The sequence below is a fragment of the Podarcis liolepis genome (genome assembly GCF_965112155.1).
Source record: "Podarcis liolepis genome assembly, chromosome: 7".
Taxonomy (NCBI): domain Eukaryota; kingdom Metazoa; phylum Chordata; class Lepidosauria; order Squamata; family Lacertidae; genus Podarcis; species Podarcis liolepis.
The window spans coordinates 39,438,568-39,451,495 of NC_139561.1; the positions used below are offsets into that span (position 1 = coordinate 39,438,568).

At 44.9% G+C, this 12,928-nt stretch overlaps 2 protein-coding genes across 4 annotated transcripts in view; both read right to left on the bottom strand.

Annotated features, from left to right (window-relative positions):
* Window positions 1-3,788: 3,788 nt before the first annotated feature.
* The window catches only part of LPCAT2 (lysophosphatidylcholine acyltransferase 2), a 33,367-nt gene continuing 24,227 nt past the window's right edge, over window positions 3,789-12,928 (bottom strand). Inside the window, exons 12-14 of the mRNA XM_083513678.1 lie at window positions 7,219-7,317; window positions 5,933-6,074; window positions 3,789-4,683 (exon numbers count right to left, since the gene is read on the bottom strand). Of these exons, the coding sequence (XP_083369804.1) occupies window positions 4,454-4,683; window positions 5,933-6,074; window positions 7,219-7,317 (471 nt within the window). The 3' untranslated portion in view covers window positions 3,789-4,453. The remainder of the gene's footprint in view (window positions 4,684-5,932; window positions 6,075-7,218; window positions 7,318-12,928) is intronic.
* On the bottom strand, window positions 10,606-12,886 carry CAPNS2 (calpain small subunit 2). 3 transcript variants are annotated; one of them, XM_083513799.1, is made up of 2 exons: window positions 12,451-12,883; window positions 10,606-12,390 (listed from the first exon to the last, which is right to left on the bottom strand). In XM_083513799.1, the coding sequence occupies exons 1-2, from the start codon at window positions 12,500-12,502 to the stop codon at window positions 11,576-11,578; spliced, it is 867 nt and encodes a 288-aa protein (XP_083369925.1). In that variant the 5' UTR covers window positions 12,503-12,883; the 3' UTR covers window positions 10,606-11,575. The 3 variants fall into 3 exon arrangements, with proteins under 3 accessions (XP_083369925.1, XP_083369924.1, XP_083369923.1); XM_083513798.1 differs by having other exon boundaries at window positions 10,606-12,348; window positions 12,400-12,883; XM_083513797.1 differs by having other exon boundaries at window positions 10,606-12,886.

Genomic DNA, 12,928 nt, shown 5'->3' on the forward strand with positions numbered 1-12,928 from the left:
CAGCTCCCGCCAACCTAGCAGTTCAAAAGCACACCAGTGCAAGTAGGTAAATAGGTACCACTGTGGCGAGAAGGTAAACAGCATTTCCATGAGCTCTGGTACTTGTCACAATGTCCTGTTGCACCAGAAGCAGTTGTTGTTCTTGTTCTCAGGGCGGTTCACAGAATAAAATCAAAATAGAAAACCACAAAATACATAATCAAAAAACAACAACCCAATAACCCTCCCCCCAAAAAAACACATTTTAAAAGGGCATAGGATCCTCACAACATTTAAAGTAAGACAATCAACAAACCTAGACAGGAGCCACTCGTTGGAAAGGCCATGATCTCAGAAATATTTGCAGCAGTATTTATTGGCAACCAAATTGGCCGGTGCTTTTCTGATACAAAGACAAAAATAGCTTTGAAATAAGAGTGGGAGGGGAAAATTAGCTTTGGTTGTTGAGCAGATGTCATGCTGGCAACATGACCCGGAAAGCTGTCTGTGGACAAACACTGTCTCCCTTGGCCTGAAAAGCGAGATGAGCGCCACACCCCATATCCGCCTTTGACTGGACTTAACCATTCAGGGGTCCTTTACCTTTAACTTACTGACAGCTATCTGTTTATCATGTAAAAATATTTCTGTCTGCAGGTTCTTTTGTATCTCAAGAATCAAGAAGCAATTAAAGCCCCCCCCCCCCGCTGCAGGCTCCCCCCCCCCCCGATGAAATATGCAGTTGAAGGACCAAGTCGTAGTGAACTCAGTAAGGCTTGCTTCCGAGTAAACATATGCAGGACCAGGCTTCAAAGCATACCGGCTGCCTTTTGATCAAATTAAATGTCTGTGTTTGCATTTTGGCTTAATGAAATGTCAGGTTAACTTCCCTCCTAATGAAATGTCCACATTTTCAAGCAGATGGCAAACACACCTCCTTAATGTCACAAGAGGTTTGGCTTCTGACTTCCTGCAAATAGTAATCGAGGGTGAGACTCTTAAGCGCTCACAGCCTGCTACAGTGCGACCCGAGAGGGAGAATTTCTTTAGAATTATTATTATTATTATTATTTTACAACTTGGGCTTTTTTCACTTTGGCTTTAAAAGTAATGGATGAAAAAAGATCATTGAAACGAAATAGCTCTTCTATTGGCAGGGCAGCTGACCATCAGGCAAAATTTGGTTAGGATATCTTACACGTTTTTTTTGCAAACCTTAGCTGGCTGGAGAACTGCATTGCAAAATTCTGGTACGTGCAAATTTCAATGGCTAGTTGTGTTTCGGTTCACAGATTGTCCTGGAAAGTGAATTTGACAGATTCACCCTTAAATGCATACCAAATTGAATTTCCCTTCCCTGGCTGTTGAGCATGTTCTTGGAAGCATGACCCCTCTTTGGTATGCTAAGTGTGCAGCGGACAGCCAGTGAACCTGGCTAGAGAATAGACTTTACCTGTTGCAACCACACAGAGAGAGATACTTGAAAGTAATAAAAAATAACAAAATAATTGCTGGAAGTGCGTAACTTGGATAGTTCTAACCTAGCTAATCTTGCTCCTTTGCTCTTCGACGGTAGTTCCAAGGCCACCTCTCATCTTGAGGTCCGAGAGAGAAGTGTGAGAAGGAGGAGGAGGTTGTAAACAGGATGCAACCTAAAACATATCAGTCTAACATCAAAGACACAGGGAGGTCAGCTGAGAGGTTAAAGGCACAGGGACGGTCTGGAAATCTTTGGTTCCCAAATACAGAGGAACACCTCATTTCAACAATTACAAAAAAATGATTCAGAAACCATTTGGAGTTTTTCATCTATGGAGACGCTGCATCATTTAGATGTTTATTTAAAAAGCACATACAACCCATAAGCTTTGAAGAGGAAACACGATACATAAAGAGGAAATCATAAAGCACATGGAAACAATATAGCAACCCTATTTGTTAATTTGAAAGGCAATATCCTACCTATGGCTTATAGATTGCATTTTACTGTTTAGAACTTGGGTGTTTTCCCCTGATATTTGTTGTTTAGGACCCAGAAACTCAGATATTCTCTGCAAGAGTTCTGTTCAAATGAACCCCTATGTTTTCCCACCCACCTTCTCCCAACAGAGCTTCTTTAAACTCATGTGCAATTCTAGAAATGTAAGTAGCTTCACTTCTGCAATTATAGACATAACTCTAGCAAAAGTACATCTCCTCCTTCACTGAATTCTTGCTTGCTTTGCCCACATGTGGCTAGCAGTCCTATTTCCTTGCACTTAGCATTGGACTGCAGTCCAACACAAGATTAACCCTGGAAGCTGGTCCATTAGGTCACTGCCCTACCAGCCACAGTGTGCCCTCAGCCAGCCCCCACCTGCCTGCCTTCTTGCAGTTAGTCCAGAAGGTGGCACTGACCACCAGCTTCCTCCTCCTTAGTCTCAGTGTTGCTTCTTGTAGAACTCATCAGGGAGGTGGATGGAAACAACACTAGACTTATCTAGCTCTAGTTGTCATTGGCTCTGGCTCCACCTACTGTTGGGCTCCTGCCTTACACCCTACCAGCCCCAATAAACACCAGCCACTATGTTTAAATCCAAAGGGGATGTCTTGCTCAATGGATGCTGCACAACATGGACCCAAACTTTTGAAAAGGATACCATTTTCTGTCTACAAAAAGCTATACTCTAGAGTAGGGATGGGAGGATATGTCAGTTTTAATTTTCTAAGTTTATTAGAAATTCAGTTCTCCAGCAATTTGCGACTCACTCAAAAAAATCCTAATGCAAATTCATCACTCTTTTGGAGCTAATTTATCCTGATAAACACTTTTTGTTTTTTGGCACACAACATTTACTAATATTTACATTTTTGCAAGCACTTTCACCTGGTAAAATGCACTTTGGTATGTTATTTTCTCCAGCATGTCCTTTTCTATCCACACTTTCCCCAAATATATGTTTTTTTTTTTTTAAAAAAAAGCATTGGCTGGAGAACTGCATTGCAAAATTCAGGTAAGAGTGGCATTTGAAGGAAAGCTGTGTTTTGGTTTGGATATTGTTTCGGAGGGTGAAAGAGGAGAGCGCAAATATCGTCTGAAGCTCAACATCAAAAAAACAAAGATCATGGCCACTGGGCCCATCACCTCCTAGCAAATAGAAGGGGAAGAAATGGAGGCAGTGAGAGATTTTACTTTCTTGGGCTCCATGATCACTGCAGATGGTGACAGTAGTCGCGAAATTAAAAGACGCCTGCTCCTTGGGAGAAAGGCGATGGCAAACCTAGACAGTGTCTTAAAAAGCAGAGATATCACCTTGTCAACAAAGGTCCGTATAGTTAAAGCCATGGTTTTCCCAGTAGTGACGTATGGAAGTGAGAGCTGGACCATCAAGAAGGCTATCACCCAAGAATGGATGCTTTTGAATTCTGGTGCTGGAGGAGACTCTTGAGAGTCCCATGGACTGCAAGAAGATCAGACGTATCCATTCTTAAGGAAATCAGACCTGAGTGCTCACTGGAAGGACAGATCGTGAAGCTGAGGCTCCAATACTTTGGCCACCTCATGAGAAGAGAAGACCCCCTGGAAAAGACCCTGATGTTGGGAAAGATGGAGGGCACAAGAAGAAGGGGACAACAGAGGACGAGATGGTTAGACAGTGTTCTTGAAGCTACAAACATGAGTCTGGCCAAACTGCGGGAGGCAGTGGAAGACAGGAGTGCCTGGCGTGCTCTGGTCCATGAGGTCACGAAGAGTCGGACACGACTAAGCAACAACAATTGTTTCGGAAAGTGCAAAATTGATCAAATTTTCTTATGTGCATTGAATTGAATTTCTCAAAGAAAGGGGGGGGGAGTCAATCAAGGTGGTCATCCAACAGACCAATCAGTACACAGAACTGAAATCATATACTAATTCAGAGAAGGGAAGAGGAAGGTGGAGGAAGGCATAGACTCTGGGGGTAGAATGAAGGGGTAGACAAGGACAGCTATAAAAAAAGGAGACAGCATAATCTTCCTTCTGATACATAGGTCACCCCAAATGCAAGGTCCAACCCTATTAATTTATGATCTTACATTTCCACTTCTGCTCCAAAAGGCCAAGTTAGCTTAGTGCAACCTGTTTGCTAGTCCACAAATAGTTCTTAACTGTTTGGAAACATTTGCCACAAAGGCGGGGGTGGGGGTGGGGAATCAATGGCATTCTTTCCAAGAAAGTAACCATTGTATTGCATTTTGCCTCAGTGCAAGCAGCCCAATGAAACAGGGGTGCAATTAATGCAGCCCAAGTGATAAAAATAAAAATAATAAATAAAATAATTGACTCATTAAAACTAGTTAGATAATTTTTAAGCAATTAATTTTTTTATCTTTGCCTTCTCTGATAAAAATTTAAAAATGGCTTTTTTTAAAAAAAGATAAAAATCCGTATGTTCTTTATATTAAAAATAAAATACAAAACATCAACACATACACAAATATATTCGAACTTTTAGATTCAGTCTTCTTTTTTATCAGAGACACTGACAATGGAATGGTCATCATCACTGGCCTGAGGACAAACTTTATTCCTTGGCACCGAGGCAATTTCTGAAACTGGGGTTTTCACAGTTGGCGTGCTGCAAGTAAATTCTGTCTCTGGAAATATTTGGCAACGTTGTAGCTCGAGGTATGTTGTGAACAGTTTGGCGTATTCGGGATGTTTCAGAGCAAAATCCTTGAACTCTTCTGAAAATCAAGAAACACAAGAAGTTATTTCTAACACTGAAAGAGTTTGGGCATTGCGTTAAACCGTAGCTTTAGCATGAGCTTCTGCTTTTGCTGAAGTGCACCTCATCATGTCATCTGGATTGATAACCCGTGGTTTGACTAAGACTAGCCAACTTCAAAACATGTACTGGGAAATTGGATTGTTTAAACAAACCACAGTTAATATTAAACCACGGTGTTAGGTTCAGACAAAAGTCTACTGTCCATGTTTCCATGTCAGGGTAAACTGGCTCCGTTCAGGAGCTCCAGTTAGGAGCTTCTGAGTGAAACCCATCTGAGTGACTGGGCCTTCCTTTTGGCACTAAATTCAAAAGCTGCTAATTGCAAGCTCTACTTGTTAAGGAACAATTGAGATTGCACTTTAAGTTCTTTTTCGGCCGCAGCTTTACCTCCCTGACACCTGACTCCCCATGACATCAGATGTGGGGCAGCTAGGCTTGGCTGGGGGAAAAGCAGCCTCGCAGGGCAAATAAATACCTCTGAGAACCCCAATTTGGGCTGGAGGTTCCTCCCCCCTGCACTAAACTATGAGTAAGGGTACGTCTAGATCAGCCTTTCTGTATCTTTGGGTCCCCAGATGTTGTTGAACTACAACTCCCATCACCCCTAGCTAAGGGATGATGGGAGTTGTAGTCCAACAACATCTGGGGACCCACAGGTTGAGAACCGCTGGTCTATATAGACCATTTACTGCACATTCAATCTGATTTGTTTGCAAGGAGATTATACGCCACTTGCTCTTTAAAGAGCCTTCATTCTCATTTGCTTGCGGGGAAGTTAGACGACGTTGCAGGTGTCGTTCCACACTTTCCAGAGCATTTCCCCACCACTTTCCATGTCACAAAAAGTCCAATCTTTTGTGAAAGGGAGTTGGTTGCTAAATACCACTAAATCCACTCTAAATGTATAACTTGAATCCCACCCGAAAAGAGCAACAGACTGGAAGCGCTGGAAGCGTGATATCCAATGTTGATAGTTAATTACAACTTTTAGGGGGCACCATACGTACCACAATAAATGCTTAGAGGGCCGTAGTTACACTACAGTTGTAAAAGGAGGTCCACCTTGTTGAGCTATCATTGGTTTCTGAACAGAAATACTGGGACTGTAGGCAAAACCTAAGGATTCACCCAGTCAACTTGGCATCCTCAGGTCCAGACAACAATTCCCAAGGAAGCCATGACACTTTAGGCTTGGTGACACTTACCATAGGAGAGCTTTTTAGAATTGTCAGCATCTATTTCCTTGAACAGATTAGAAACGTCGAGGCTAGGAAGCCCAAGAGCTGAACGCATAATTAAGCTAAATTCGTCTTCGTTTATGATGCCATCTTCATCAACGTCAAACAGCTGGAGAAAAGAGGCACATGCTGATGTTTTGCAGTGGGAACTGTTGTTACATTGGGAACAGCCAAAAGGGCTTTACTGTTAAATAATTCAAGGGAATTATGGAGGAACCCTCGACAGATGGAGGGTGGTGGCACGGCACATCAAGGGAGGGTTAGGAATTTGAGCAAACCATAAGTAAAGGTAAAGGTACCCCTGCCCATACGGGCCAGTTGTGTCCGACTCTAGGGTTGTGCGCCCATCTCACTTAAGAGGCCGGGGGCCAGCGCTGTCCGGAGACACTTCCAGGTCACGTGGCCAGCGTGACGGAGCTGCTCTGGCGAGCCAGCACCAGTGCAGCACACGGAAACGCCATTTACCTTCCCGCTATAAAGCGGTACCTATTTATCTACTTGCACTTAGGGGTGCTTTCAAACTGCTAGGTAGGCAGGAGCTGGGACCGAAAGACGGGAGCTCACCCCGCCACAGGGATTCGAACCGCCGACCATGCAATCGGCAAGCCCTAGGCGCTGAGGTTTTACCCAAACCATACATCACTGCTTAAAGTAATGTGAGATTGGCACTCTTGATAAGGCTGCAGTTTAGATAAAGAGATTAGATCAAGAGACTAGATAAATATAAGCATTTGCTAATTCATTAAATACATGAACTTTCTCCAAATGAGTCATTTAATCAATAAGATAAATATTTTTTTTAAAAGAAATTAAAGGAAAACAATGCCATATGAAGGCATTAGGCATTTTTTATTTCACCAGGAAACTCTAGCTGTATCTACACGCTGCAGCTTCTGTGCAATAATTTAGATTTTAACCCCCCCCCCCCCAGTTTGCAGCAATCTATCTGTTATGTACTGAGTTGAATAGGATCCAAAAGGCAGCAGTCTGATTGGTCCTAGAACAATAGGATTCTGAATGCAGCTAAATAAAGAGCATGAAATCCACTCTTGACTCTGAGTATATTTCACTATCCTTTTAAAATTTTAAACCCATTGACAATAATGGCCATGGCTGCTCTACTAAGTCCATTGATTTCAATGGGTCTACTCTGAGCAGTACTTTGTTAGAGCCCCCCCCCCATGGATTTTGAAAGTTTATATGTCTAGTGGAACTCTTTTTTTGGAGTTAAGATGCTAAGCTTGAGGACTTACCTGAAATGCCATTTGAATGGTCTGTTCTGTGTTGGCAGGGTTGCAAACCACGGACAAACCAATAACGTACTCTCTGAAGTCTATGGTACCATCTCCATTCTGTAAGAAATGCAGGGCAACATTCAAAGGGTATGTGCTGCTCTCCCCTCCCTGACATTGTTGGGCCACATTCACAGCATACATTTAAAGCACTATGATGCCACTCTAATCAGCCATGGTTTTCCCATAAGGATTATGGAAGCAGTAGTTTGTTGAGGGTGCTGAGAGTTGTTAGGGGACCCCTATTCCCCTCACAGAGCTACAGTTCCAAAAAAATGATCAACCATCAATTCATCTTCACAGCGAATTCTACTTGTCACATCACACCCTACAGAACATCACAATGCAGTGACACAAAAATGGGTGTTTTCTGCTGTTGCCCCTCTTCTGTGGAATGCGCTCCCCTCTGTTATATACATAAAACGGCAACCACCAGCTGCTTGGACATCTTGTGATGATTTATCTTTTCATCCAGGCTTTCCCTGACCCATAAGACTGGACTGCTTAATATGTTTTGGGTCTTATACATTTCTTAGGGTGGCCATATTTCAAGGGATAAAAAATCTGGACACAAAAAGTTGTTGAGCTTTTTTAGGGCAATTGTGCCCGTGCCAAAGACTGAACCAGAGCTACTGGTGCACACGCACACAACCCAAATCCTAGACATTTGCTTTAAAATGTAAAATTCCCTCCGGATCGGATGTGCATGAAGGACTCCCAAAAGAGGACATGTCTGGGAATTCCCGGACGTATGGCAACCCTAACATTTCTGCTTATTTTGCTTTAATGTGCATTTGTTTGTTTGTTCTTCTTATAAAATATATCCTTTATGTAAACATTTGTGTGTGTGTGTGTGTGTGTGTGTGTACTTACACACAATATTCTAGTGCAAGAAGCAGGCTCCATTTCAATCCGCTGGCTATACACATCATCTGAAAGAGGCTGGCATACCAGCCCTCAGGAGACTGGCCAGTTTCCAGACTCTAAGGCAGAGGAAGGGATGGGCTGTGCCTTAAAAGAATGGAATGTGTGCAAACTGGAATTAGCACATTTAACTGCCTCCCCCCCCCATCTGCATCCCCAGTAAGAGGAGAAAAAAGTATTTCTACTCGGGGGGGGGGGGAGAACAGGCTTGCAAAGACAAACAAAAGTTATTTTATTTGTTAATGTAGCAAAGATCACAAGCTTAGATTAGTATTTTCTCTTCTTTTCTGTCTCCTGTACTAAAAATAAAGGGTGGATTTGTAGCATACTGGTACTAGTGTGTTGGGTTGGCATCAAAAGTTGATGTCTATAGATACCTGCCAAACCCCTTTTGTCATTACCATCATGGAAGAATTAGTCAATTTTAGTTTCTCCTATTTCCAGTCTTCAAGTGAAATTCTCCGCACCACTGCAGCAATCTGCAAATTTCCTTTTCAAAAACCTTCTAGAAATTCACCAGCATTTAGTGTGAATTTCTCCTGGTAAACATGCAGTTTTGACTAATATACACATTTCTGACAGGCAATGGAATAATAAAATGCAATTTTGTGTGTTATCTTCAATAATGCTTGCATTTTTATGTCCTCATGGATGCAAATATGAAAGTTGCAGGGAATGTATGCAGAAAATGCCCAGTGAAGCTTCATAAGCTAAAGAGAGGTTAACTGTCAAAACTGAAAACACAATGAAACTTTATTCCTCCTATATGCATATAAATGTAAGGCAACTGTCACGCTGCAGTTCACCTGCCTGCCAACAGGTGGCAGGCAGGTGAGCAAGCAAGCTGTGTGGGTAGGAGGAGGCCCAGGTGGGCATTTTAACAGAAAGGGGGACACACTTCAAAGAGTGATATGGCAAACTGCTCTGTGAATCTTGCCCATCTCCTTTAAAAAGTGGGGTTGCAGCAAGTGGTTGGGGGAGGGCCTGGAGTGAGGTATTAGGGGATAGGCAAGGGGTGGGTGATGTGCAAATGGAAGTGAGTTGACAAAGAGCTTGGTGGGCAGGCAGGGTTAGCAATTGGAGTGAGAAGTAATCATAATTAAAATGATTTTGAGTGTTGTCGCTTTTAGCACCTTTGCTAGAGCAAACATACATTTGGAACTTTCTAGAGATGGAGCACCTGTTGCAAAGACAGCTAAGTCAGTTATTATCTCCCCACTCCACCATCACCTACTTTTCCAGTTTCAAATGGCCCCCTCCTAAAACAGCTTCTTTTTACGAAAAGAAAAATAGCCAGCAAGGATTGGCTGCGCACATCACACAATGTTTACAGAGGCCCTCCCAGGCCAGCTGCAGCTATTCAAATGACACCATTCCAAAAACCGATATGAAGAACAACGGACATGGCAGGGCGTTCCCACTTTGGGTGGGGAGATGAGCCATGCCAAAAATAGGTGTCTGCGTTTCTTAATTTGAGAAAGGGCTTGCCAAGAAAATATGAATCATCTCTGCACACTCCGTTTACTAAACACGCAAACACCTGGGTTTAGGTCTGAAAAAGAGAAAGAGGGGAGCCAGGATCCAACATAAAGTCAGAACTGGTAACATGGTGGAAACATGAAGAAGTGGTTTTAGAAGAGGTGCAAACCTGGGGCACATACAAGAAAGGGAGAAGAGGTTACAATGTGGAGTTCAGTGCTCTCTTTCTGTGTGTGTTCTCTCTGTGTCTGTGCACCTCTTTTCCTTCTCTCCCATCCTCAAAAGGAGAAGGTCAGTTATGTAGACTGGTGATGTCTCTGCATATTGCAATGCCAGTGGGGTGCCATGGAGAAAGGACCTGGTTTGGTATAAGGCACCTGGCTTCCTTTGTTCATATATGGACAGGGCTATAGCTCAGTGGCAGAGCATCTCTGCATGCAGAAGGTGAAAGATGCAATGCCCAGCATCTCACATTGACCTACTGCAAGTCATTCTGCATGAAGCTGCCCTTGAAGGCAATTTGGAAACTTTGACGGGTTCACAATGCAGCGACCAGGTTACCAGCCGAGGTCTCATTGATGGCTCCTGTTTCAAAAACAGCTGCAAGAGGCATGATCACAGGCCAAGGGCAGATTTCTGTCAGGTGTAAAACAACAGAGGAGGGTGCAAAGCAGAGCTGGGGAAGGGTGAGAGTCCTGAGGGCCAAAAAGAATAGTCTGGGGGCCACGTGCACTTCCCAGGGCCAAAGGTTCCCCAGCTCTGGTTTAAAGTAAGAAAGCATTAAGAATAAATGAGGTATCACCCAGGGATCTGAAGCCCTGGGCTCTATTCCTCTATAAACATAAATGAGGTTATTGCATTGCTGAGTGCAAAAATAAGTTTCTCTCACCCCACCCCCCGGGTCATACCAAGCTGCAACATGATCAAATAAATGGCAGAAACCTCTTTCTTTGTTGTTATGATCCAAGTTTATTCGCCCTTATTTTCACCCCTTCATGGCTATGAATTAGCCGAATATCTACTTTGTCAGTGCTTGCTTGGGATTCAGATGTGCCCTTGGGCAAAATGACACAAAACACTGGCCAAAAAGCTACAGACTACAACTCTGCTCAGCTTGCAACTCGCTCTCCCCCCAGTACCCATTCCTGTGTCTAAGTTTACAGTATTCCAGCTAACAGCGGACTTGAGTGGCCGAGTGCCAGTCACGTTTCAGAAGAGGAACAGCACCACCCAAAAACAAGCTAGCAAATATAGTATGATGAGGTGTCTGTTGGTTGGGGGGGGGGGAGAAATGAAAATGGGAGGTGGCATTGGAATGGGAACTGGTCTCCACAAGCCCCTGATGGTGTACAGTAAACATCTGCAAAGGGGAAAGATTTGAGGAGGATTTTTTGGAAGGGAGCAGGGGTTCTGCCCTGCACCATACAGCGATGCATTTTCCTGCAGTATAACTATATATCAGAGACACCCCACACCCTTCAACACATGACTGCTGCCTGTGAAAACAACAGTCTTCTCTGCCCAATTTAGACACTTTTTAAAATACACAGTTTTGGTCCTAGACACGAGTACAGCTTACACAAGCAAAGTGTATCCATGCTCCCCAAATGATAAACAATGCATTTCTAAAACACACCAGCCATTCTCATTATTTAAACAAAAGCACTTAAAGGAAAACTTTGCAAATCATAGACAACAAAGCTAAAATGAGCACCTTGAGTAAAGCCAGATGTAAGTGTACAACCTCCCCTACCTTGCCTATCTCCCCGGCAAGCCTAAAACGTAGCGATGGCACGAGAGAGTCAGCCTCGTTTCCAGAAAGGAACAGAGTCCAGTTATGTAACTAAAAAGTAGCGCTTGCAGCCTGAAGCTGGGAATGAGTGCCGGATTCTCCTCCCTGCCCCCTGGGTTGCTTTCAAGAGTACATGGTCAACTGCAGCCAGTCCTGGATGTTCATCTGGACTTTGCCATCGCCAGCCCTGTCCAGGGACTTGAAGGCTCGGAACATGCCATCCAGGCGCACCAGGCAGCTGATGAAGTTGTTGAAATCCATGCTGCCGTCTTCGTCGGCGTACCGGCGGATGATCAGCGCGTAGATCTGCTCGTGCAGGTGGAAGCCGGCAGCCTTGAAGGCGTCAGGCAGCCGGGCCATTTCGATGGTCCCTGCCGGGCCCATGTGCTGCTTGAAGACGCCTTGCCACTTCTTGATGTTGTTCCACAGGTATCTGAACTGGTAGAAGTCCAGCTTGCCCGTGGTGTCGCTGTCCATGACGGACACCATGCTCCGGCAGGTGTCCAGGCTGAAGCCTCCGCCTTTCAGGTCCTGGTGCCTGGCCATCACCTTGTTGAGGATTTCCATCAGCTCCGTGGGGCACACTTCCATGTCGTCGCCAGCCAGCTGGGCAAAGAGGCGGCGGAACTGGCGCATCTCCTCGCTCTCGTTGGCTTCCACATTTGCAAAATGGCTGCGGGGGGTCGGTGGCGGCTCAGGAGTGTACTGAGCTGCCGCTTCGCTGATGAGGTTGACGATTCCCCCGACGATCCCCACAATGTTCCCCGCTTTGCTTCCGCCACCTCCTCCTCCTCCTCCTGCCAAGAGCCCCCCAAGGCCTCTCACCAGGGCTCCCCCAGCACCGCCTCCACCTCCGAGGCCTTTCATGAGGGCTCCACCAGCACCACCGCCACCTCCTCCTGCAATGCTTCTCAGTAGGGCTCCGCCAGCACCACCACCTCCTCCACCTCCTGCAATACTTCTCAGAAGGGCTCCTCCAGCGCTACCACCACCACCACCACCACCACCACCACCGGTAGCGGTGTCCAACAAAGCCTGAACGAGGAACATGGTGAAGACTCGGAGAGACCCAAGCACCTTCCAAAAAGCTCCGAGGGCGTCTGTGGAGAGCACAGTTGGGTGTGCGCTACAAGAGCAACTGATCTGTCAAAGCAATTACCGCCTGCCATGCCCATACATGTCGTCTTTCACAGCTGGAATCCATGGGCGTTGCAGGACTCCGCCCTCTGCTGCACACGAACAAAGGCAGCTGCTTCTCGCTGTGCATTGGGAGTTGCAAACCCTTTCCCTAGAGACACCAGACTCTTTTTAACCTCATTCCCCGTGTCTCCTTCCTTGCACTGATTCTATGCTGTCCCCCTGCTCGCCCAGCAATGCATCATCTCTCCTCCTTATGGTAAATTTGGATTCTTTTTATTAAAAAAGAAGAAGACTGCATGAGGATTGAATTACAAGCACAGCTTCTGCAGGAAGGAT

Coding starts and splice junctions, on each gene's coding strand:
- CAPNS2 (XM_083513797.1), bottom strand. CDS start 12,502: ATGTTCCTCGTTCAGGCTTTGTTGGACACCGCTACCGGTGGTGGTGGT.